Below are 25,626 nucleotides of genomic sequence, written 5' to 3'. Positions count from 1 at the left end.
CAGTTCTTTTGGATATGGTCAAGTTTTAAAGAATGGGTCAAGTCAAAAAGGACACACAAAGAATATCTAGACCAAACAACATAAAATTTTGAAAAAGGTTGGCATGCCACTTTTACGAGCTGTCTGTGGCTGCTAAAATCTCAATCATTGACCTGGAGATGAGCAAAGAGATAGAAGCAGAAGGGGAAGGGTGATTCCATTGATAAAACAAAAAGAACACTGAGAAACAGAAATGTCATCAAAACTTGTGTTTGTGTTTAGAGTTACAAGGATTGTACAGCTCTTTTACATGAGTGATACAGTTGTGTCTGTTGATTTGCATGATCACTTCTACAATGATGCCCTCTTTCTGGACAAGGTGTAAAAAAAAAAAACCTATTTGTGACCCTCCCTACAACCAGAAACTCAAAAAAGGGTAGGAGGAAAAAGAAGAGTAAAACCCCAACAATCCTATTTCTAATTGCTTTGCCTGGTTATTGACAAGGGACCTTTTGACATCCTCATCCATTTTCAATTACTTGCAGCAACAGCTTCAAAAGCAATCCTGACTTACTGTTGCCAGATAGTGATGAATGGTTTTTCCTAATTCCTCTTTCCTGGACTACTGCAAGGAGACAGCTTACATGCTAGGGGACTACCAGATCTTATCACGGGGTATGCGTTAATCAAATCCCTCAAGCGTCACAAACTTTTGTTACTGCCAACGCAATGTCAAAAAACATAATTGAACCTTCATTCCGATATTGATGCAGCAGATTTGCCATCGTACGCTGTTCGAAAGCGGAGACCATTACCAATGTGTCTCGATGTGGGGCATATCCAGCAGAAGATACTCGGACCCAATACCTGAAACAATCAGACAGCAACAAATGAAACAAGAGATAAAAATGTGTTCTAGCCTTCTGTAAAAATTGAAAAACAAAATAAGAAGGAAACAAGGCAAAATTGAACCAAGTTATTGATGTTCAATCTAGTGTTGCCAGCTGACCTACTAGATGATTAGGTCATGATAGAAGGCAGGTTAAAACTTGGCATAGAGACTTTTTAAATTATATAAAATTGAGGATATTTGAACACCCAGAAACTACAATCTAAAGCAAACAGTAAAAAAGTGAGGTCCTCTCAGATTTGTCAAGATAAAAGTCCAAAATCATATGCAACATCTTATATCAATCAGCGTAGAAAAAGGAGAGGAGCAGTTTCATTACAGGTTATTACCGTTGTTAGATTTTCATAGGAACCAAGATCATATGGATGCTTATAGACATTCCCTCCTTTCTCTGCAAGCCACATAGCTCTCACCCCTTCATGGTACTGGCAATTTTTAAACAAAAATCAAAGGAAATAAATAAACAAAAGAAAAAATACAGTTTTAAATTTGAAACCAAACTTGCAAAAAAGAAAAAACAGTATAAATAATTCTCATTACCTCAATTGTGGTCTTATTTTGCAAAATGAGGTAGATATGCCATCCCAGGAGAACACTTAAAGCCACACTTAAGGGAACTAGCAACAGTCCACAAATAACCTGAAAATGCCAAGTCATAAGCATAGCACTAATATGGTAAGTTCTAGCTCAGAAGGTAGGTAACGAGAGATATTACATATGCAGTTCTGAAAGAGTCTGCACTTTGCTGCTCATCATTTTGGGAATCATTAGTTAGGCTACCAACAAGTAAAACCTGACATTTAAGTGAATGGAAAAATTAATGAGAAAAAACAAAATGCCCTCATCAGAACCAGCTGAAGTGCCCAGTAAAACTATGGCATAGGTCAATCCAAAGGAAGAAGAGGAACTTATGTGCAAGGCAATCAAGTCAAGTGCATGACTAAAGCATAAGGAAGAGCTTTCATAAATAAACAAAAAATGAAGATAATTTCAAGATCACAAGGGAGTATATATGTTACTATGATACAACATACCAGAGAATAGATGCAAGCAATTACAGCGTATACAACGAAGACGAAGAAGACCTTGTAGTTGGCATGGCCGACACAATTATTTATCCAAATGCAATGGTGGTCCTTATAATCAAGAGGAGCACTTTTTAGCATATTATTGAGACATTTGAGACATGCATGAATGATAACTTAGATTGCAAGTACCATTCTTAGAACGCATCTCTTGCAAACACGACAGTGATGTGCACGAGGAGGTTTAAAATGAGAACACTTTTGGCAATATCTCAAGTCCCCTCCCTACAAAACATTCCAAACAAAAGTCACAGATAGATGACCAAAATAACAGTTATGCAACAAAAACATAAAGAAGTCTATTAAGCATTAACCCCCCAAATGCCATAGAATTTCATTGACTACATCTATTAATGATGTTACCCTGGTTTAAGTATACCAACTTGAGGAGTCCACCTAAATAACACAGATTTTAACTCCAGTTACATGCGGATTTTTTGTCTCATTGAGGTTATTTTGACTTAAAAGTTCTGCACAAATCTTTAACAAGCGACAAAATTCAAAATCAGTCTTCCAATAGAAGACAAGATTCAAGCAAACAGGAAAAACCAACTCCTTTCAATATTCCGATTCCAAGTAAAAGTCAATAAGAGATCCAATGTGACATACAATTACGTCAACTCATGTGTTTAAGTTATCCGTTTGACAAACAAGGACACTATAACAGTGACGCAAGACGACAATAGTTCTCCTGATAACACCAACAAACATACCGTTAGTTAGAAAGTCCTCAATGACAACTAGAGCATTATCATAACATATATGATGCAAATGCATACCGGTCTCTGTTATGATTAACAGTCAAATAACACATTACATTGATCATTATGACAAAAGATCAAACGTACAGACAAACCACAGTGAGGTATTCTTACCTTGCTGCTATTCTAAGGGTTTTCTACAATGCAGAATACACCAATCAAACGACTGAATAAAGAAGCAGCTTGAAAGCGATAATTTGTTCTGCTTTCATTTCCACACTTATGAACCAATTATGTTAGACTTGATATTTCATATAGGTCACCCACTCATCATAGATTAGAATGTTTTTGATAATGCCTTTTGCTCATCTCCTTATTTGGCATCTTTGACATATTAAGAAAAAAAACAAAAATAACCAACCCGCCATTTGGGTAATTACAACTATCTCATTCCTCCTCAATTCCAAAACTTTCATCAAATCTAGGCCTAATAAAACCCCCAAGATCATTGTTTTTGCCCCCACGCAAAATTTGCTAATCTGTTCCAACTCCATAATCAGCTCATTTGCATGCAATAATCACAAAAATTTAACAACCCCAACATTGTCCACTCCATTTCTAACAAATCAAGATTGCAAAATTTAATGATTTTTTATTGAAAAGATAAAATCTTTATCAAAATTATTACCAAAAAAAAATCCAATCGAGCATTCTCTTGTTTCAGACAGGAAACATAAAGAACATACCAAAACAGCCAATTTTTCTTTTCTCTTGTACCTTGCGTTTGATCTCATGGATAGGAACTTCGGAATCTTCGATGTCAGGCATGAAAGAAGACGGGACCCGACCCGGATCCGTCGAGATTGCAAAGCCGTAATTAAGCACACACGTGACTGCAACACCGGTGAAAACGACGGCGTTCATGACACCAGGAGAGGTCATTAGACCGAACCAGCGGTCTATGAAAATGAAGACCGTACAAAAGTAAATGAAAGCGATGGCCGAAATGACGACGGTTACTGGCAAGGAAAAGCTGAAGCCTCGCTTCATGGTTAAGGTATTTTTCTTGAATGTTCAGACGAGTGGCGGATGCGGAGGCGCCGGCGTTTAGAACGACGGCGTCTCCTGTGCTGGTGAATTTCGAGGTGGATCCTTTTTCGGTTTTTTTTTTTCTTTTTCTAATTTTTGTTTTGTTTGCAGGGAAAGGCTGGAGCTTTTAATTTGGAGGTTGGTCACGGTTGGGAAACAACTGTTACATCTACAGGGTGCGGTGTCGTTAAAGTTTTGGTCGTGTTTAGCTCGAATGCCCCTCATTTTCTTCTGTATTTTCAGATGACCCCTAAAGAATTTGATTTTATATTTTTGGTACGTTTTGAATTTGTTAATTAAGAACTTGTTTGGTCTGATTTTTTTCTAAATTAAAAGTTATTATGAAATTTTTATAAAAAATAATAACTTTTAAAATTAAGTTAAAGTTGTTTGGTAAATTTTTTTTATAAGTTTTTTTTATAAGTTATAATTTTTGTTAAAATTATCATAGAAAGTATTTTTTTTAAAAAAAAGATAATATTGTAATTATTTTTAACAAATGAAGATATTTTTGGAATAAAAATTAATTTTTTTTTTGTATTTTTAAAAGAAGAGNAGAAAAAAAAGCTCATCTTTGAAGTATTTTTAAGTCTTTTTTTTTTAAATTTTGTTTTAAAAAAAAAGTTATTTTTTTAAGCACTTATCAAAAGATTATGTTTGATCTGACTTTTGCTTTTAAAAAGTAAATAAGCTGAAAAAAAGTTAGGCCAAACATACATTAAGAATGGGTGAGCTGTTGGCTTGGGCTGGGTACCTTGGATTTGGCAAATCTTCTAGGTTTGTTATGATAAGGTAATGACATATTGATATTAAGGATCTTGAATTTTATAAATCATTGAAGGGATATTATTTGAAAAAGTTTTTAAATTATTTTAAAAATTTTAAATAAATTTTTATTTTTTTATTACATTCAATTAAATTTTTATAATTTTATTTTATATCAAACAATCTTTTATGATTAATAATTGATTAATTGTGATTAATCAAAATATCACTCGTTGACATGACGTTGACCTTTACGTGAAAATTAAAAGATTCTAAATTCTTATTCGCATCACTATCCATAAGCTATGTTGGAACTTTTGTATAGGGAAATCATCTTTATTAAAGTTTTTAATATATTCTTATGGAAGTATCTTAAACATGGTTAATTGGTCATGAATGTTATAATAATGATCTACCATAACCATATGATAATGATCACAAGGATATAAATTGGATCTCCTTCATTGGAGCAAATTGAGGAATGTAGGAGCAAAACTTGGATAAGATTAATTCCAGGTGGAATCTGGATAAAGTAGAGAGAATAGAGAGATTGTGTTTGTAGAAAATCCGTTTATGAAGATTCTGTCACATATTATTAGTTCTTATGGTAATACACAACTTGATAATAACCTATACAAAGAGCCGCACCAGTTCATTTTCTGGTGTTGGTACACAAGTAATAATAGACCCAAAACCAAGCTTAAGCTATGGAGAGCCTAGCAACTCTTCTCCCGGCCGTAAAATTGTAATATTAGAAAAAAAAAATGGAAAAAAGAGAAACAATTGGATTTCAGCATTTAGGAAGATCAGCAGGTGGAGGTAGTAGCTTCTGCTTGCGACCCTTACCATCGTTGACAACCCATGCCATCTTTAAGCCCCAGCTAGTGTGTACTTCCAGATGGCAGTGCATAAACCAAACGCCTGTTCATGCACAAAGAGTTAATCTAAAGAAACAGACAACTACATTTGATTTGATTAATAGTGAAAGAATATTTATCTAAACCGATGACTCTGTTTGATATATGCAAGTAAAATGATTTGCCAAGTTGCTAGCCAAATTGGATTGATTTTGAAAATGTCTTTCTTATGTTACTAGCTTTTCTTTTTCTCTTTTCCCTTACAGTTCGAACGGGATCATGATTTGATCACAACCTTCCATATGCATATCTGATGAGTAAAGGATAAAGAGTAGAGCAATTATGTAACTCACCAGGATTGTCTGCAAGGAAACGAATGGCGACCCACCCACCAGATGGCACACCCACCGTGTTCCTCTCTGCAGGGTCTACAAGATTGAACTTGGCAGGGTCCTTCTTGGGGTCAAAGTTGCCAACACCTTGACCCAACACAAAGAAATTGAACCCATGAAGATGTAAAGGGTGGCTTTCTGCACCAAGGATGCTAGTATCCTGCATCACCAACTCCACGCTAGTGTTAAAAGGTAGCACCACCACCTTGGTGCCACTGTCCAACATTATGTTTCTAGGTGGTGTGCCTGTGTAATTAAACTTGAACGGTGGGTTCGCTGGGAAATTGGTGGTGTATACTCCTTTCGATCGGTTAAAGAAGTGAGCCTGGAGAAGAGCAATATTTGGTTGCACAAATGAAACATTGTTAACTGCAGCAGCTGGCCTAGTGTTGTTGGGACCTTGGCAAGTTTGGTTTTGAGAGCATGGGAGTATCCCTAGCCCGACTGTGAAGAAGAAGCGTCTATCAACATTTTTTGGGACTTTAACAGGGAATTTAGTTGTAGCGAGGCTACGAAGTTTCTGGTTGAATTTCATAGCATAGGTGGAGTCATTAAACTGTGGAAGTTTTGCTTTTAGAAGCGGGAGTTTCTTGTTCTTAGAGTTTGAGGCAGAAGCAGATTTCTCATACTCAAGAATTCCGATGGTCGTGGTATTGTCAAAAGTGGCAATGCCAGTGGCATAAGGCCTTGCTGACAGAGCGAAGTTGGCGCCGGGGGCCTTTGATTTGGCCTTGAGGAGGACATTGGTGGTCTGCCCTGGAGTGATAAGAACAATATCTGTTTTGAAAGGTTTGACATAGACTGCATCGGCTTCTACAACAGTGACTGTGTGGTTTGCAATTCTGAAAAAGAGCTCGTCATTGAGTGCAGCGTTGATCAGACGCAGAAGATAGGTTTTACCCGGCTTCACCTTAAGCTTGAATGTTTCTGCATAAAATTTAGTTTTCTTGTTAGTAGTGTGTCCCTGAATTTGAACCTTTCCGATGGAAATTGACAAAATATTGGTTTGCTTTAGTGACATTGAATATAATGTAGTACCTTTGGCTGAGCAGTTGTAAGAGGGACCTGGGAGACCATTAATGGTGAAAGCATCTGAGATATTTGGTGCCCCTCCAGTTGCCATGGCCTGGTTGATAATAGTTTCTGTATCTGCTTTCCACCACTCTCCTGCAATTCCAGGCAAAACTCAAAATTAATTCAAGACGCAAAATTATTCTTCTTCCAATGCCTGATGTGAGAAGTTGTGTTAATTACCAAAAATGATGGGAACTTCTTTGAATGGTTGGGGAAATGGGAAAGAGGCATGTCGTTTTGGGAGGATGACAATAGGTCCATAAAGAGTAGCTCTTAGCCAAGAGATGTGAGCATGCCAAAATAAGGTCCCCCTTTGGCCAGTGATGGTGAAGTTGTATACATAGGATTGTCCTGTCTGAATTGGACACTGAGTGATATAGGCAGGTCCGTCAGCCCATCCAGTCCTTAGCTGTCGGATTCCATGCCTAGTTTCCAAGTGAAAAGCCAACATGTGATCAACTTTAAAATAAAATGCTAACCATTAATAAAAAAGAGAATGCAGTAGGAAGTGAAATCTCATACCAATGAAGAGTGACATTGTATTGAACATGGTTAACCACCTTGATGAGTAGGCGATCGCCTTCCCTGGCAATGATCCGAGGCCCTGGGAACTGGCCATTGACAGTCACAATGCTCTTTGTTTGGCACAACCTTGTCACATTTTGCATCCTAATCTGTACAAGGTTAACAAGAAAAAGAAAGAACAAACGTGTGGAAATGTTAGCCTAAGCTATAGCCATACTTAAAATGTACTCAAAGACTTCTCTCTCTCGGAGGTGTGTGTCTCTGTCTCTGTGTGTTTGTTTTGGTTTTCTTTTCCATTTGTGTTGTCGGGGGAGAGATTAAAGCTAGAATATGCAATGAAGACAGAATTTAAATATGAACACTTAATTAAAAAATTATGGTAAGCTGTTCTTTTGCTCATTTTCAAGTTAAGGTTGAATTGGTTCCATACTCTGTTTTTGGTTTCTCTGTGTCGTGTTTGGTGAACTTAAAAACCTTGCTTTGGAGTTCTCTGTGGGCTTGAAAGATTTTGTTTTCTTTTTTATGCAGTGAAGGCTCTGTTTGGTTTTGCTGCAAAACGGTGAATAAATGTGCGGTTTCAACTTGAATATACAAATCCCTTGAACAGTTCAGCATTATGTATTATTAACCCGAAAAAAGGGCTTAGCAAAAAGGGAAAAAAAAGGCACTAAAAGAGCCTAAGAAATGAGGAATTAAAACTTACATTAAACTTGTAGTGCCTGGTAATGCCTGCATGCTTTGCAAGTGCCAAATCAGGTAGTAACCAGACAGCACATAACGCTAGGAACAAAGCCCTGAAAAAGGCTGATGATGTAAGAAGAACAGAACCCATGTCTCTTTTCTGTGTTCTTATAGTAATATTTTGTTGTGATGATCTATCAAAAATGATAAGGATAGTCAAAGTGGGATCAAACTTGTTTGGATGGAGAGAAAGGAACAAGTGAGGCAGTTTATATAGTGGGAGAAGGACTGATTGGTTTGTTAATTAGGTGACTAAAGATTCAGATAGTCACTGTTACACTGCAGACAGGTTGTGTCTTCAACAGCAACTCACATATTTGGTCCGACTATCTGCTGGTGAATCCCTTTAGAGTGATGTCCAAGACACAGACTATTTTTTCCTGATGAAAATCTAATTTTAACTTTAAATTCCTCATCTTATAGTTCCAAAATACCCCATGAGCTTGATGAACACATATAAACAATGGTTAATGTTACAGTCAATCAAGAATTGGTCCATTTCGTTCACTAGCTGCTCTTTCCCTTATCAGAAAATCTTTGAAAACCCATTGAATGATTCTAAATTTCTAATTAAGGATGAAATGAACCATTTTTTTCATTTTCAAATCTTTGGTCTTTGACATGATGAATTATTTGAGGATATAAATGTCATTGAAGTGGGGTAATGATTAATTTTTAAAAATTTATATGAAGCAACATTGTATGGTTTGGGTAGGACTAATTAAAATCCACATTATTTTATAGTTAAAAAATGGTTGAAAAAGCATTTATTAATCCATTTATCAGGAAAGGGAGTAATATGGGCATGGGTGCTGGGTAGCCTTCAGCCTCCTACCGTTTGATACTTGCTAATCAAGCCATAAGTGAATGTGTTTAAACCAACTGGTTAGCTGTCGGTTGTTTCAACCGTGCATCTCCAAGTTCCTTAACAGCCTCTGATAGTTACCTTGCTGCAACATTTCTTGCACCACCCTTGTTTCAATGGACTCTTGTTTTGGTCTTGCCTTCACTAATTAGAACATGTTAGATCACAAAACCAAGTAGGAATCAGCATGGATGACACCAAAGTTAAGTGTTTACAATGGTTGTTTCAAGTAGGATTAATCGCCTGTGCTTTGGCTTTTGCAGTTAGACTTATCCATGGAGTGCTAAATATTGCATGGGAATGGTTTTGCGAGGCCTTTGATAAGAAGTGGAAGCTTCAACCTTTACGCAAGTAATTAGATGATGGATATGACATATTCACTACATCTCCCTTTTTATCATTCATTTGATACTGATGTGCCTTTATGTTTAGTAAGATTCTGACAGAATTACTAGCATATCTAGCTAGTCAGGTTTACCTATCTGCACGAAGCACCTGCATTGATATTCCAAACCAAAAAAACTGAGAAACCAACCTAACATATAAACCCTTTGAGCTTCATGTAATACCCTAGCCCAAATAATATTTGGATTGAAGTATTAACATATCAAAAAACAAAAGAAAGAAACAGATGGGCCTTTATAAATAATTGGGTCTAAATTATTTTCTTATGCTGAAGTTATTAAAATACCATTAGGATTAATATAAATGTATTATCTAAACATAGACAGCCACCTTAGTGAAGAAAATCTAAAACTATATATTTTGGTATAGGATTCGAGGATTTTCAAGAATAATATGAAGAATAAGCATTTGAAGGGTACTATTGGAACGATCATTACAAAGTGAGTAAATCCTCTTTTAAATCGAAGAAAAATATGTCATTGATTTAAAAAAAAGTAAATTGAAATTGAAAAGGAAATCTATTTGTAGAATCAGGTATCAAGCACTGTCCCATCACTTTGAGTCTGATTATGAAATGATTTATGGAGTTTCACTAGTTGAGTTATATACGGTTGGAAAGCTACATGAGTCTATTTTCTAACGAACCAAACGGAAGTGGATTCCAAGTTTTCTACGCAAAGATATGATTTTTTTTTTAAAGACAGTGCAAACTGCCTGGCAGCAACGCCAGGGGCAATTTCGAAAATTTTCTGCACTTTTCCTAAAGTGAACTAAGTTTTGAGATTTATATGGATAGAAAGCTTATTAAGTCTAGTTTCCAATGCACTAAACGAATCTTGATTTCGAGTTTCATAGTTTAAGATATGGTTATTTTAGTGAATGATGTGCAAGCTATCCAGATTTCTGATTTAAGAGAGTTTGGATTATTTTGTGTAGTTTCTGGTGATAAATAAAATTTACAGAGGTAGATGGTTACTAATATGTCTAAATGGTTATTATTAGGCTTTTGATTATTTTGGGCGAAAGCGAGTTTGTTAGAACAAAATGAGGTAAGTATATCTTCATACACCTTACTTGTTTCAAAACTATCGTATATGTATATTTTTTGAAAGAATCAAATGTTTTATTTCATTGTTTCAATATATTGAAAATAGGATCAAGCATATGGTTATTTTCTATTTTGAATTTAATAATATGATGAAAAATTATTTATAAATGATTTAGTTTACTCATGTAATGGAAAATTGGACTTACAAATGATTTGAGTTATACATATGATGAATATTGTTTTATGAATGTTTTGGTTGATTTATGTGATGAATATCAATTTATAAACGAAAGAAAATCTTTGATCATTTTTAAATAATGTTTTAAGAGTTACGAAATAATCTCTGAGAAGTGGGATAATCGACACTAGAACTAGTTCTATATATGGTCTTGCTAACGGGATATAATAGTTAGCACAAAACCCTACTAACGGGATAAAATAATTAGTAACAATTATGAGAATGATTAGTCGATACGGTCTTTATCATGGGATATAATAGTGACAGTAACTAAGATGATGAAACTTCACGAGTTTGAAAGATTGAATCTATGATTTGCTAAAATGATATTTCAATAATGATATATGATGATCAATGATTTATGAACTCACCATGTTATCCATTTTTGTATATAATGATTCTTTAACTATTTGAAAGCATGATTTATTGAAATACTTTTAAATGATGTATATATTACATTGAAAATAATGCTTGATCCAATAGGATGTGTGTGGCTATACTTGTTGAGCCGGGGTTTGCTCATTCCTTTATTATATTTTACAGATGATTAAAGATAAGAGCCTTAAGATCACAGGAGTTAAGAGAATAATTTGAAAAGTTTGTCCTAGTGTCAAAACATTGTTAGCTATTTTGATATACATATTATGTGTAATAGATATTTAAGTTTCTAGATGTTTATTTATTTTCTTGGAGACGTTAGTTTGATTTTAATCATTAATTACGTGAATATGTTGGAATAGAATTATTATTATGACTTAAATTAAGCACTATTATAAGTACGATAAAAGGAAAGGCTTTAGATTACTTTGAGACCTAGTTTCAAGGTAATATAGCCGTGTCATGACTTGGTTTTGGGGCATGATATATAATGGTATTAAAGTCTACGCCACTCAAATATAGGCTTCCACATTGCTCTGGTGAGATTTTGGTCTTGTGGATAGGCCGATGCTCGGATTTAGGTAGTTACAAATAATATCAGAACCTGCACCAGTCCGATGTGAGCTTCCATATTACTCTGGTAAGATCTTGGTTTTGTGGATAATTTATAGTCTTAATGACAACATTAAGAATTTAAGTGGGTGGAATTGTAATACCTCACATCCCACATCTGATGTGAATGTAATTATTAAAACCTATATAATAATTTCAGTCCAATACTATTAGCAACCTGAACTTGAATTTTTAAGGATTACGTGGTTTAGGCTTAAAAAGTTGCTAAATCAATGCTTAGTTTTAGATCGATACACTTAATGCCATGGAAAGTTGGAATCTGAATTCACGAACACAAGATAAAACCTTTCAACTCAAATATTAAGTTGGAATTTGAATTCACAAATATAAGATAAAACCTTTCAACTCAAATATCATCAAATTTCTAATTTATCAAATCATCCCTGAGTTTTGACAATATAATTTATAATGGTTTAAATTGTGGTGGGAAATTGTTTTATTATATTATTGGAGATTAGCTGTCTAAACATGGATATAAAGTCTGTCCAAAAATACTCTATGGAAAGCCACCTGATTGTTTCCTCCAATTGCCTTCAACATGTTTAGAGTTGTGCAATTTCCATTTTGGAAACTTGTATATATGACTGATTTTCTTGGCATTGTAAAAGTTTTTGTTTAAGACATTCAACTGATCGTTTTATCCAATACTAAAGTGCAAATTCCATCTGTTGAGACTGGAACTCAAGGCATAGATATGGAGTTTCTTATGCATCTGTGAACAAATTTAGGAGCTCCATAGCCGTTTCATATAGCTAAAGAGATGATTAATATGGCTATGGAGGTGTAATGGAGTTTCTTATGCATCTGTGAACAAATTTAGGTGGTTTTTTTATTTAGGCATCTGCATGTAGTCCCCTGCTTTTATGGGCATTTTGTAAGACTTGAAGTGCTTTGTAGTTTCTCTCATCTCACTTCACTTCAAGATCAAGCCTATCTGAAGGATAATAGTGTGTTACAAAGAATGTGTTTGCTCTCTGTAATAGCTGGCTTCTGTACCATGTTGGATTGGCTGAATTGCTAATTGGGACTATTGTCTGTCCATTCCTTAAGGCCATATTATAATTTGGGTATGTGTTTGGTTGTAGGTGTGGTGAAGTGGATTTGGGATTGTTAGTGGGAGAATATGCATAGGTTTATACATGAAAGATTCCAAGTTCTTATAAGGAACAATTGTCTCTTCTTTATGCATTAGCATTACTGATTTAGCTTGGATGGATATGGTAACGATCCACTGTAACCACATTATAATGATCACATGGATATAAATTGATCTCTTTTCATCGGAGAAACTTGAGCTAAGTAGCTGCAAAACTTAAATAAGATTAAGGGTGGAATCTGGATGAAGTAGAGACAAATAAAAATTGTATTTGTAAAAAATCTGTTTATATATGTAGATTCTGCCACAAATCAATTGTTCTTGTGGTAGTACATAGCCTGCTAATAATCTATACAAAAATCCACACCAGTTCTATTTCTGGTGTGAAGTAATAGTAGAATCAAATACAAACTTAAGCTATGGAGAGCCTAGCAACTATTCTCTTGGCATATATAAGAATAGGAAATGAAAGAATAGAATGATTCTGTGAAATTGTAATAGTAGAAAAAAGTAATGGAAAGAGAGCAACAATCAGATTTCAGCATTTAGGAAGATCAGCAGGTGGAGGTAGCAGCTTCTGTTTGCGGCCCTTTCCGTCGTTGACAACCCATGCCATCTTTAAGCCCCAGCTAGTGTGTACTTCCAGATGGCAGTGCATAAACCAAACGCCTATTCATGCACCAATCCAAAGTTAATTAAGAGAAACAGACAACTTTATTTGATTACATTAATGGTGAAAGAATGTTTATCTAAATCTATAACTCTGTTTGATTTACCCAAGTAAAATGATTAGCCAAGTTACCAGCCAAATTGGGTTGATTTTGAAAACTATATTTCTTATTTTACAACCTATTGTTTTTTTCCCCTTCTGTGTTCTATTCCACTCCCACCTGAAGTAAGTTGACTAGGAATTAGGGATTATTACAGTTCTAACGGGAACATGGTTTGTTCACAATCTTGCATCTAATCTAATCCGGTACTCGTAATCTTGTATCATTGTTGTCTTCCTACTTGATGAACATTCTGTAGTGCAAATTTATCGTGCATTTGCATATCTAATAAGTAAATTATGGAGAATTAATGTAATTATGTAACTCACCAGGATTGTCAGCAAGGAAACGAATGGCGACCCACCCACCAGATGGCACACCCACCGTGTTCCTCTCTGCAGGGTCTACAAGATTGAACTTGGCAGGATCCTTCTTGGAGTCAAAGTTGCCAACACCTTGACCCAACACAAAGAAATTGAATCCGTGAAGATGTAAGGGGTGGCTTTCTGCACCAAGGATGCTAGTATCCTGCATCACCAACTCCACGCTAGTGTTAAAAGGTAGCACCATCACCTTGGTGCCGCTGTCCAACATTATGTTTTTAGGTGGTGTGCCTATGTAATTAAACTTGAACGGTGGGTTCGCTGGGAAATTGGTGGTGTATACTCCTTTCGATCGGTTAAAGAAGTGAGCCTGGAGAAGAGCAATATTTGGTTGCACAAATGAAACATTGTTGACTGCAGCAGCTGGCCTAGTGTTGTTGGGACCTTGGCAAGTTTGGTTTTGTGAGCATGGGAGTATCCCTAGTCCTACTGTGAAGAAGAAGCGCCTATCAACATTTTTTGGGACTTTAGCAGGGAATTTAGCTGTGGCGAGGCTACGGATTTTCTGGTTGAATTTCATAGCATAGGTGGAGTCATTAAACTGTGGAAGTTTTGCTTTTAGAAGCGGGAGTTTCTTGTTGTTAGAGTTTGAGGCAGAGGCAGATTTCTCATACTCTAGAATTCCGATTGTCGTGGTATTGTCAAAAGTGGCAGGGCCAGTGGCATAAGGCCTGGCTGACAGAGCAAAGTTGGCCCCGGAGGTCTTGGATTTGGCCTTGAGAAGGACATTAGTGGTCTGCCCTGGAGTGATAAGAACAATATCTGTTTTGAAAGGTTTGACATAGACTGCATCGGCTTCTACAACAGTGACTGTGTGGTTTGCAATTCTGAAAAAGAGCTCGTCATTGAGTGCAGCGTTGATCAGGCGCAGAAGATAGGTTTTACCTGGCTTCACCTTAAGCTTGAATGTTTCTGCATAAAATTTAGTTTACTTTTTTTTAGTGTGTCCCTCAATTGGAACCTTTCCGATGGAAATTGACAAAATATTGCTTGCGATAGTGACGCTGAATATGTAATGTAGTACCTTTGGCTGAGCAGTTGTAAGAGGGACCTGGGAGACCATTAATGGTGAAAGCATCTGAGATATTCGGTGCCCCTCCAGTTGCCATGGCCTGATTGATAATAGTTTCTGTATCTGCTTTCCACCACTCTCCTGCAATTCCAGGCAAAACTCAAAATTAATTCAAGATGCAAAATTATTCTTCTTCCAATGCCTGATGTGAGAAGTTGTGTTAATTACCAAAAATGATGGGAACTTCCTTGAATGGTTGGGGAAATGGGTAAGAGGCATGTCGTTTTGGGAGGATGACAATAGGTCCATAAAGAGTAGCTCTTAGCCAAGAGATGTGAGCATGCCAAAATAAGGTCCCTCTTTGGCCAGTGATGGTGAAGTTGTATACATAGGATTGTCCTGTCTGAATTGGACACTGAGTTATATAGGCAGGTCCATCAGCCCATCCAGTCCTTAGCTGTCGGATTCCATGCCTAGTTCCCAAGTGAAAGCCAACATTTGATCAACTTTAAAATAAAATGCTAACCATTAATAAAAGAGAGAAAGCAGTAGGAAGTGAAATCCCATACCAATGAAGAGTGACATTGTATTGAACATGGTTAACCACCTTGATGAGAAGGCGATCGCCTTCCCTAGCTATAATCCGAGGCCCTGGGAACTGGCCATTGACCGTCACAATGCTCTTTGTTTGGCACAACCTTGTCACATTTTGCATCCTAATCTTTACGAGATTAACAAGAAAAAGAAAGAAGAATGGCGGTGGAAATGTTAGCCTCAGCTACAGCCACACTTAAAAACACACTAAAAGAGCCTAAGAAATGGGAAATTAAAACTTACATCAAAATTGTAGTGCCTGGTAATGCCTGCATGCTTTGCAACTGCCAAATCAGGTAGTAACGAGACAGCACATAACGCTAGGAGAAAAACCCTGATAAAGGCTGATGATGTAAGAAGAACAGAACTCATGTCTCTTTTCTGTTTTCTTTTAGTAATATTTTGTTGTGATTATCTATCAAAAATGACAAGGATGGTCAAAGTGGGATATAACTTGTTTGGATGATGAGACAAGGAACAAGTGAGGCAGTTTATATAGTGGGAGAAGGACTGATTGGTTTGTTAATTAGGTGAGTAAAAATTCAGATAATCCCTGTTTCACTGTCGACAAGCTGTGTCTTCAGCAGAAACTTGCATATTTGGTCCGAGTAGCTGCTGGTGAATCCCTTTAGAGTGATGTCCAAGACAGACTAGTTTTTCATAACGGAAATCTAATTTGAACTATAAATTCCTCATCTTAAAGTTCCAAGGTACCCTAAATTAATGAAGTTTAAAGATGACATGAGCCTGATGAAGACATATAAACAATGGTTTATGTTACAGTCAATCAAGAATTGGTCCATTTCCATCATTAGCTGTTCTTTCTCTGATCAGAAAATCTTTCAAAACCCACTGACTGATTCTAAATTTCTAATTAAGGACTGGAATGAACCATTTTTATTCATTTTCAATTCTTTGGCCTAGGACATGAGGAAATATCTGAGGATATAATTGTCTTTGAAGTGAGGTAATTAGTTTTTAAAACAAAGTTTTATGGTTCCAGTAGGACTAAAATCCAAATTATTCTATACTTCAAAAGGAAGGTTGGAAAAGGATTGATGAATCCATTTATTAGAAAAGGGGGGTAATGTGGGCATGGGTGCTGGGTAGCCTTCAACCTCCTACCGTTTAATACGTACTAATCAAGCCAAAAGAGAATGTGCTTAAACCATCTGGTTAGCTGTCGGTTGTTCCTAACTGTACATCTCCAAGTTCCTTAACAGCTTCTGATAGGTACCTTACTGCAACATATCTTGCACCACCCTTGTCTCAATAGATCTAAATCTAGCTCTTGTTTTGGCCTTGCCTACACTAACTCGAACATGTTAGGAATGCGCATGGATGAGACCAAAGTAAAGTGTTTACAATGGTTGGTCCAAGTAGGAATCGCCTCTGCTTTTGCTTTTGCTGTTGGCAGTCTGTAATTATCCATAGAGTGCTACATATTGCATGGGAATGGTTTTGCCAGGCCTTTGAAAATTGGTTATTTTCTATTGTTGGGTAAGAAACAGAAGAAAATTAATATATTTTTACATTCTACCTTCTAAATTTAGAGAAAAACATTAGTGAAGAAAAAATAATTTTCTTTTCTTTTTTTTATTCTTTCCTTTTTTTTCCCAACAAAAGTTATTTGAGTATTTCAATTAATTTTTTGTATTTAAAATTTAGAATCTGAACGAATCGAAAAATTGATTAATGTTAAGTTGACTTGTCAAGTAAAAAATATTATGTTGGATTTATTTATTTCTTGATGTAAGGTCCAATTTATCTTGATTAGAATGTGGAGAGAAATAATTTTGCTTATCTTTATTAAAAATGTTGTTGAAAGTGTTATTGAAAATATTGTTGAAATTGTTGAAAAAAAATACTTAAAAATGGTAACATTTATTGAACCGATCGAGATAAATTGATTTTGATTATTTTTCAAAATATAATTTGATCGATTTTCAGTTATTATTTATGAAAATTTAATTTACTCAATTTTCAAAATTTTACAATCCAATTAACCTAATATTCACCCTAGATGCTTGGTATCTTCAGCTGAAAGAGTATTATTATTCTTATGTGTATATGGGCATTTTGTTCCTATAAGCGAGGCTAAATAGAACAATTCCTCCAGAATTTAGATCAATCTTTTAGAATACAAAATTGGAAAATAATGAATTGGCTTTAAAACGTATATCGATGTCACTAGTTTTAAGGAAAAAATGATATAAAGGAAATTTAGAGAATATTAAAAAAGAAATGAGAGATTTTTTTTATGTGTCTTTTAGAACCAGATAAAAGTGTGTTTATAGATATAAATGACTATTCCCAACAAATACAACTGTTAGTTTTCAAAAATCACAATAGTATATTTTCAATAGATACTTATAATAGTAATTAAAAATAAATATAATTTATTATTTAATTATCTTTATCTTTATCTTTACCTGCAAGTGGCAAGTACCTTTATAATATATTAATTATATATTATTAATTTAATTAATTTCAAGATCAATTAAAACTCAGAAAGCCCATCCATGACTTATTTGCACTTTAACCTACTTTGGTCTAATTATTATAGACTTATTCTCTTCTTTAATTAAATAATTCATTTTTCTTTATTTCTAATATGACATTGTGTCCTACAATTATTATTATTATTATTATTATTATTACTGAAAATATCCAATAAATCCTAGTAGTCTGTGTTGTTCACTCACAAAATAAATGAGTGCTTTGGGCAAAAAAAGAAAGTTTTTGACTGGAGGGTTAATTGTTTACAATTAGTTATATTTCATCTGAAACGAACTGGTTTAGCTTGGATGGATATAATAATGATCCACCATAACCATATAATTATGATCACATGGATATAAATTGCATCTCTTTTCATTGAAGCAACTTGAGCTAAGTAGCTGCAAAACTTGATAAGATTCAGGATGGAGTCTGGATGAAGCAGAGAGAACAGGAAAATTGTATTTGTAGAGATCTGTTTATGTAGATTCTGTCACATAACAATAGTTCTTACGGTGGTAGATAGCCTGATGATAACCTATACAAAAAGCCACACCAGTTCTTTTTCTGGTGTTGGTGCTGGAGTAATAGCAGAACCAAATACAAGCTTAAGCTATAGAGCCAACAGCCTTTTCTCCTAGCATACATAAGAATAGGAAATAAAAGAATAAAACGAATACCGTAAAATTGTATTAGTATAAAAAAAAAAGGGAAGGGAAAGAGAGCAACAATCGAATTTCAGCATTTAGGAAGATCGGCAGGCGGAGGTAGCAGCTTCTGTTTGCGGCCGTTTCCATCGTTGACAACCCATGCCATCTTCAAGCCCCAGCTAGTGTGTACTTCCAGATGGCAGTGCATAAACCAGACACCTATTCATGCACAATCAAAAGTTAATCGAAAGAAACAGACAACTACATTTGATTTGATTAATGGTGAAAGAATATTTACCTAAATCGATAACTCTGTTTGATTTATCCAAGTAAAATGATCTGCCAAGTTACCAGCCAAATTTGGTTGATTTTGAAAAATGTCTATTTTATGTCACAAGCTTTTCTTTTTGTTTTTGCCCTTTACAGTTCTAACAGGGTCAGGATTGATCACAACCTTGCATCTATCTAATCTGATACATGCACTAATATCTTCCTACTCTGACCAAAATTTTGTAGTGTAATTTCATCGTCCATATGCATATCTGATAAGTAAATTACATTCGAGTTAATGTAATTATGCAACTCACCAGGATTGTCTGCAAGGAAACGAATGGCGACCCACCCACCAGATGGCACGCCCACCGTGTTCCTCTCTGCAGGGTCTCGAAGATTGAACTTGGCAGGGTCCTTCTTGGGGTCAAAGTTGCCAACACCTTGACCCAACACGAAGAAATTGAACCCGTGAAGATGTAAAGGGTGGCTTTCTGCACCAAGGATGCTAGTATCCTGCATCACCAACTCCACGCTAGTGTTAAAAGGTAGCACCACCACCTTGGTGCCACTGTCCAACATTATGTTTTTAGGTGGTGTGCCTGTGTAATTAAACTTGACTGGTGGGTTCGCTGGGAAATTGGTGGTGTATACTCCTTTCGATCGGTTAAAGAAGTAAGCCTGGAGAAGAGCAATATTTGGTTGCACAAATGAAACATTGTTAACTGCAGCAGCTGGCCTAGTGTTGTTGGGACCTTGGCAAGTTTGGTTTTGTGAGCATGGGAGTATCCCTAGTCCGACCGTGAAGAAGAAGCGCCTATCAACATTTTTTGGGACTTTAGCAGGGAATTTAGCTGTGGCGAGGCTACGGATTTTCTGGTTGAATTTCATAGCATAGGTGGAGTCATTAAACTGTGGAAGTTTTGCTTTTAGAAGTGGGAGTTTCTTGTTATTAGAGTTTGAGGCAGAGGCAGATTTCTCATACTCTAGAATTCCGATTGTCGTGGTATTGTCAAAAGTGGCAGGGCCAGTGGCATAAGGCCTGGCCGACAGAGCAAAGTTGGCGCCGGGGGTCTTGGATTTGGCCTTGAGAAGGACATTAGTGGTCTGCCCTGGAGTGATAAGAAGAACATCTGTTTTGAAAGGTTTGACATAGACTGCATCGGCTTCTACAACAGTGACGGTGTGGTTTGCAATTCTGAAAAAGAGCTCATCGTTGAGTGCAGCGTTGATCAGGCGCAGAAGATAGGTTTTACCTGGCTTCACCTTAAGCTTGAATGTTTCTGCATAAAATTTAGTTTTCTTGTTATTAGTGTGTCCCTGAACTTGAACCTTTCGGATGGAAATTGACAAAATATTGGTTTGCTTTAGTAACATTGAATATAATGTAGTACCTTTGGCTGAGCAGTTGTAAGAGGGACCTGGGAGACCATTAATGGTGAAAGCATCTGAGATATTCGGTGCCCCTCCAGTTGCCATGGCCTGGTTGATAATAGTCTCTGTATCTGCTTTCCACCACTCTCCTGCAATTCCAGGCAAACCTCAAAATTAATTCAAGATGCAAAATTATTCTTCTTCCAATGCCTGATGTGAGAAGTTGTGTCAATTACCAAAAATGATGGGAACTTCTTTGAAGGGTTGGGGAAATGGGTAAGAGGCATGTCGTTTTGGGAGGATGACAATAGGTCCATAAAGAGTAGCTCTTAGCCAAGAGATGTGAGCATGCCAAAATAAGGTCCCTCTTTGGCCAGTGATGGTGAAGTTGTATACATAGGATTGTCCTGTCTGAATTGGACACTGAGTGATATAGGCAGGTCCGTCAGCCCATCCAGTCCTTAGCTGTCGGATTCCATGCCTAGTTTCCAAGTGAAAAGCGAACATTTAATCAACTTTAAAATAAAATGCTAACCATTTTTTTTTTTTTAAAGAAGCGGTGGGAAGTCAGATTTCATACCAGTGAAGAGTGACATTGTATTGAACATGGTTAACCACCTTGATGAGAAGGCGATCACCTTCCCTTGCTATTATCCGAGGCCCTGGAAACTGGCCATTGACCGTCACAATGCTCTTCGTTTGGCACAACCTTGTCACATTTTGCATCCTAATCTGTACAAGATTAACAAGAAAAAGACAGAAAAAGGGGGTGGAAATGTTAGCCTAAGCTATAACACACTTAAAAATGCACTAAAAGAGCCTAAGAAATGGGAAATTAAAACTTACGTCGAACTTGTAGTGCCTGGTAATGCCTGCATGCTTTGCAAGTGCCAAATCAGGTAGTAACGAGACTGCACATAACGCTAGGAGCAAAAGCCTGATAAAGGCTGATGATGTAAGAAGAACAGAACCCATGTCTCTTTTCTGTTTTCTTTTAGTAATATTTTATTGCGATGATCTAGCAAAAATGTTAAGGATAGTCAAAGTGGGATATAACTTGTTTCGATGATGAGAAAAGGAACAAGTGAGGCAGTTTATATAGTGGGAGGACTGATTGGTTTGTTAATTAGGTGACTAGAGATTTTGATAATCCCTGTTTCACTGTCGACAAGCTGTGTCTTCAGCAGAAACTTGCATATTGGTCCGAGTAGCTGCTGGTGAATCCCTTTAGAGTGATGTCCAAGACAGAGTCTAATTTTTCCTAATGGAAATCTAATTTTAACTTTAAATTCCTCATCTTAAAGTTCCAAAGTACCCCATGAGCTTGATGAACACATGTAAACAATGGTTAAGGTTACAGTCAATCAAGAATTGGTCCATGTCGTTCATTAGCTGCTCTTTCTCTTATCAGAAAATCTTTGAAAACCCATTGAATGATTCCAAATTTCTAATTAAGGATTGAAATGAACCATTTTTATTCATTTTCAATTCTTTGTTCTTGGACATGAGGAATGATTTGAGGATATAAATGTCATTGAAGTGGGGTAATAATTAGTTTTTAAAAAACTTATATGAAGCAAAATGGTTTGAGTAGGACTATAACCCACATTATTTTATAGTTAAAAAAAAGGATGGAAAAGGATTGATGAATCCATTTATCAGAAAAAAGGGGGGGTAATGTGGGAATGGGTGCTGGGTAGCTTTCAACCTCCTACCCTTTGATACTTACTAATCAAGCCATAAGAGAATGCGTTTAAACCTTCTGGTTAGCTGTCTGTTGTTCCTAACTGTACATCTCCAAGTTCCTTAACAGCTTCTGATAGCTACGTTACTGCAGCATATCCTGCACCACCCTCATCTCAATAGATCTAAACCTAACTCTTGTTTTGGTCTTGCCTTCACTAACTGGATCATGCTAAGGAATCAGCATGGATGAGACCATATGGTTGATTTAGCAGATAAAATTGGTGTGAAATCCATCTCTAAATGACTAATTTTAGATATAAAACTTGTTCTTATTGAAAAAATATGAATTTATGACAATAAATTTTACTCATGTTTTGTCCAACATTCAAACATTGTCTCCTACCAGATTTTTCAATATCCTGTTCACAACTGTAATAGGAACAGCAACACAGCCCTGAGTCTCGGGCCCTGGTTCCCCTTATTAGCCGATGGAAACACTAAAAACAAGAAAACTAAAAATGTAATATGCTGGATGTGACATATTCACCACAGGTTTTTATCCCAAAAAAGAAAAAAAAAATGGTGATTGTCTTTTGTTTGGTAAGAGAGAAAGAAGAAAATGAAATAGATTTATACCTTTTACTTTTCTCCAAATTTAATTCTTTTAAATTGAGAAAATAATTGTCTAAAATATATTGAATTCGGTTATTTTAATTTGATGTTTTCTATTTTGATATTAATCAATTAATAAAAATAATGTTTTCAATTATTTCACTAAATATTTAATATTTAACATTTAAAATTTATAATCGAACCGATTATAAAATTGATAAAATATTATATCATGCGGCAATGTTATGTTTTTAGTTAGTTGATATAGGGTTGAATTTATTTTCAGAGACGAAGCTAGTCAACTTTTGTTGAAAGGTCAAAGATGAAGAGAAATAAGGATTAAAAATTTTTAAAATTAATATGTTCAATTTAACCAATAATTAAAAAATTCGTAATAAACAATAAGTTTATTTAATATGTAAATAAAAAAGAACAAGAAAAAAAAGCTTGAAAATGACGAGGATGGTTGGAGGTGAGGATGATTGGTTACTTCTTAAAAATGGGTGGACACAACTCACGTTTGAGATAAATATTGAGGTTTAGTGGCTCAAGTATCAAAAAATCATTTAGACGATTTACATATTTTTTATTAAAGAATTTGTCAATTGTTGTCAATTTACTCATACTTTAATCAAATTTTAAAAAATTAATATAGTCAATATCTCATATCCTTATTTTATTTTTATTTAAACTTAAATTACTAAATATAAAACTATAATACATAATATATAAATGGTTAAATAAGATATATAAGATTGCATACAATGGTTAAATATATAGATAGAAAGAAAAAGATAAAAAAAAAAAGGTAAAATACCCTTACTTCTCTAAGTTTTGATCGAAATTATACGGAAGTCTATTAGTTTTCGAAATAGACACTTCACCCCAATGGCACAAACACCGTTAACAGAAGTTATGAAAAGACTAAAATACCCTTTCTTTCTTTATTAATTTAAAAATTATTATTATATTTTTTAAAAAATAAAAAAGAGAGGGGGCACCGATCGATGGTCCCTAGCTCACCAAGAAAGGGGAGCACTGGTCGGTGCTCCCCAGATGCGGAGCCTTTTTTTAATTAATAAAAAAATAAAATTATATAATAGTAATTATAAAAATTAATCAATGGTAAAATTATCTTTTTACCTTTGCCACATTAATAAGTTGACGGAAATAATAATGGTTGACTAACGGCTAGATTTATATGTCCAATTGAAAATATTTTTTTGGGCAGAGTGTCTATTTCAAAAACTAATGAACTTCCGTTTAATTTCAATCAAAACTTAAGAATTAAAGGTATTTTACCCTAAAAGAAAACTTTATCGCCTTTTAATTTCACACAATAGTAGTGAGTGGTCCTTGTCTTTCCTCATCTAAGTTCCCTAAACTCATAAATCTCTTAAATCTCTTTTGAAGAATGAAGTGTGTTTAAGTGGTAAGTTATAGAAAAGCAAGTAAAGTAAAAAAAAAAAAAAAACAGAAAAGAGAAAGAGAAAAAAAAAAGAGAGTAAGATATGTGAAAAAACTTAAAAATTAGAGTGAAGTTGATTAGAGTTTGTGGAATCATTTTATTATTTTTTATTTGTATTAATTATTAAATAAAAAATTATTTTGAGAGGATTATTAAAAATATATAATAAATAAAAAATTTTAAAAATTTTGAAAAGCCACAGCCCTCATAAATATACTACTCTCCAGAGTCATTAAAAACCCATATAATAAATAAAATTTTGGTATAATATACAAAAAAACTCATAAACTATTTTAAAAAATTCAAATAAACTCTTATACTTTTATTGCCTTCATCAAGTCTTTATATCTTTTTTTAACCAAATAAATCATTGTACTTTTTAGTTTGAGTCAAATAAGCCTTTATGATTAATGATTGACTTAATCAAAATATCATTTGTTATTTCATGTCACGTGACACTGATGTGGTATGTTAAAATTTCATAATTGATTATGATATAGTATATTGACGTATCATAATTCACAATGACATGACATGCTAATATAATCATGTGGTATTTTTTTACTCTCCACATTAATACTATATCAGTGTCACATAGATATAAAATGACAAGTGATATTTTTACTAATAACAATTAACCAATCATTGGTCATAAGAGCTTATTTAATCTAAAATAAAAATACGAAAACTTGATTGAACGCAATAAAAAAATAAGAGCTTATTTGAATAATTTAAGAGGCTTATCCGCCCTTATTTTTTTATTAGATTATAAACTTAAATAGTTTTACTTATTTTTTTTTCAAAAATGTAGTTGACGATTGTTCAAAAAAAAATTTGAAAAAATAATCAAATCTATTCAACTTATGGATTCAACCACTATCGATTTTAGTGTATAATTCGATCAAATTCGAATATTTTTTAATTTTCTTATTATTTATGAGAATTCGATTAACTCATATCTTCCACTAAATACGTAGGTAAAATCGTTAGTCAACCATTAATATTTTTATTTGTTTGATGACATTATAATAATAAAAAATAATTTTATTTTTATTAATTTTAAAAATTATTATTATATAATTTAAAAAAAAAATCAAAGGAGCAATGAACGATGCTCCCATCTTTGGGCTTGAGGAGCATCTGTAGTGGGGTAGTTAGTAGGCAAATGGGAATATCATCGACCGACCACATTGTTTGAGAATAAAAAATATATATATTTTAGTTATTTTATTATTTTTTTAATAGTGTTTATATTTTTTAAATAGAATATTTATTTTAAAAATTAATAGAGTTGTCCGAAATTATGATTAAAAACTAAAAGACGAGGATATTTTATCTAAATTTTAAATGGTTGATACCTTTTGTTCCTCGAGAATTTGGACCATCCGGAGTGGGCTGTTCTGTGCATTTACAACATGAATGGGTGTTTTGGCCCGAAATAGAAAGTTTTGACTTTGAGTGCTAATTGTTTACAAATTTACAATTATACTGCTACTATCTTGGGCTAAAAGGTTTAGACCTTAGACT

General features: G+C 34.7%; 4 protein-coding genes across 5 annotated transcripts; all 4 read right to left on the bottom strand.

Annotated features, from left to right (window-relative positions):
• LOC18597732 (probable protein S-acyltransferase 16) lies at window positions 172-3,907 on the bottom strand. Of its 2 annotated transcripts, XM_007026914.2 has the most exons (7): window positions 3,453-3,907; window positions 2,107-2,199; window positions 1,924-2,025; window positions 1,605-1,682; window positions 1,430-1,528; window positions 1,219-1,314; window positions 172-846 (listed from the first exon to the last, which is right to left on the bottom strand). In XM_007026914.2, exons 1-7 carry the CDS (start codon window positions 3,723-3,725, stop codon window positions 733-735), a joined length of 855 nt encoding a protein of 284 aa, XP_007026976.1. In that variant the 5' UTR covers window positions 3,726-3,907; the 3' UTR covers window positions 172-732. The 2 variants fall into 2 exon arrangements, with proteins under 2 accessions (XP_007026976.1, XP_007026978.1); XM_007026916.2 differs by lacking the exon at window positions 1,924-2,025.
• Window positions 5,080-8,285, bottom strand: LOC18597731 (laccase-4). Its single transcript, XM_018120600.1, has 6 exons — window positions 8,081-8,285; window positions 7,375-7,526; window positions 7,033-7,277; window positions 6,817-6,945; window positions 5,740-6,705; window positions 5,080-5,450 (listed from the first exon to the last, which is right to left on the bottom strand). Exons 1-6 carry the CDS (start codon window positions 8,207-8,209, stop codon window positions 5,320-5,322), a joined length of 1,752 nt encoding a protein of 583 aa, XP_017976089.1. The 5' UTR covers window positions 8,210-8,285; the 3' UTR covers window positions 5,080-5,319.
• Window positions 13,031-16,004, bottom strand: LOC18597730 (laccase-4). Its single transcript, XM_007026912.2, has 6 exons — window positions 15,784-16,004; window positions 15,516-15,667; window positions 15,175-15,419; window positions 14,959-15,087; window positions 13,881-14,846; window positions 13,031-13,450 (listed from the first exon to the last, which is right to left on the bottom strand). The coding sequence occupies exons 1-6, from the start codon at window positions 15,910-15,912 to the stop codon at window positions 13,320-13,322; spliced, it is 1,752 nt and encodes a 583-aa protein (XP_007026974.2). The 5' UTR covers window positions 15,913-16,004; the 3' UTR covers window positions 13,031-13,319.
• On the bottom strand, window positions 18,479-21,406 carry LOC18597729 (laccase-17). The gene is made up of 6 exons (XM_007026911.2): window positions 21,180-21,406; window positions 20,914-21,065; window positions 20,570-20,814; window positions 20,354-20,482; window positions 19,277-20,242; window positions 18,479-18,908 (listed from the first exon to the last, which is right to left on the bottom strand). The coding sequence occupies exons 1-6, from the start codon at window positions 21,306-21,308 to the stop codon at window positions 18,778-18,780; spliced, it is 1,752 nt and encodes a 583-aa protein (XP_007026973.2). The 5' UTR covers window positions 21,309-21,406; the 3' UTR covers window positions 18,479-18,777.

This window comes from Theobroma cacao, chromosome 5 (assembly GCF_000208745.1).
Source record: "Theobroma cacao cultivar B97-61/B2 chromosome 5, Criollo_cocoa_genome_V2, whole genome shotgun sequence".
In the NCBI taxonomy this organism is placed as follows: Eukaryota; Viridiplantae; Streptophyta; class Magnoliopsida; order Malvales; family Malvaceae; genus Theobroma; species Theobroma cacao.
Note: the sequence above shows the minus strand (reverse complement) of the source record. Positions and strands in the feature narration are given on the sequence as shown.

Coding starts and splice junctions, on each gene's coding strand:
- LOC18597732 (XM_007026914.2), bottom strand. CDS start 3,725: ATGAAGCGAGGCTTCAGCTTTTCCTTGCCAGTAACCGTCGTCATTTCG. Junction 1,683..1,923: donor TTGCTTGCATCTATTCTCTG/GTATGTTGTATC, acceptor CTTAAATGTCAG/GTTTTACTTGTTGGTAGCCT. Junction 1,315..1,429: donor AAAATAAGACCACAATTGAG/GTAATGAGAATT, acceptor AAAAATTGCCAG/TACCATGAAGGGGTGAGAGC.
- LOC18597731 (XM_018120600.1), bottom strand. CDS start 8,209: ATGGGTTCTGTTCTTCTTACATCATCAGCCTTTTTCAGGGCTTTGTTC. Junction 7,278..7,374: donor TACAATGTCACTCTTCATTG/GTATGAGATTTC, acceptor CTTGGAAACTAG/GCATGGAATCCGACAGCTAA. Junction 5,451..5,739: donor TTTCCTTGCAGACAATCCTG/GTGAGTTACATA, acceptor GTGCATGAACAG/GCGTTTGGTTTATGCACTGC.
- LOC18597730 (XM_007026912.2), bottom strand. CDS start 15,912: ATGAGTTCTGTTCTTCTTACATCATCAGCCTTTATCAGGGTTTTTCTC. Junction 15,420..15,515: donor TACAATGTCACTCTTCATTG/GTATGGGATTTC, acceptor CTTGGGAACTAG/GCATGGAATCCGACAGCTAA. Junction 14,847..14,958: donor TTACAACTGCTCAGCCAAAG/GTACTACATTAC, acceptor AATTTTATGCAG/AAACATTCAAGCTTAAGGTG.
- LOC18597729 (XM_007026911.2), bottom strand. CDS start 21,308: ATGGGTTCTGTTCTTCTTACATCATCAGCCTTTATCAGGCTTTTGCTC. Junction 21,066..21,179: donor CCAGGCACTACAAGTTCGAC/GTAAGTTTTAAT, acceptor AATCTTGTACAG/ATTAGGATGCAAAATGTGAC. Junction 20,815..20,913: donor TACAATGTCACTCTTCACTG/GTATGAAATCTG, acceptor CTTGGAAACTAG/GCATGGAATCCGACAGCTAA.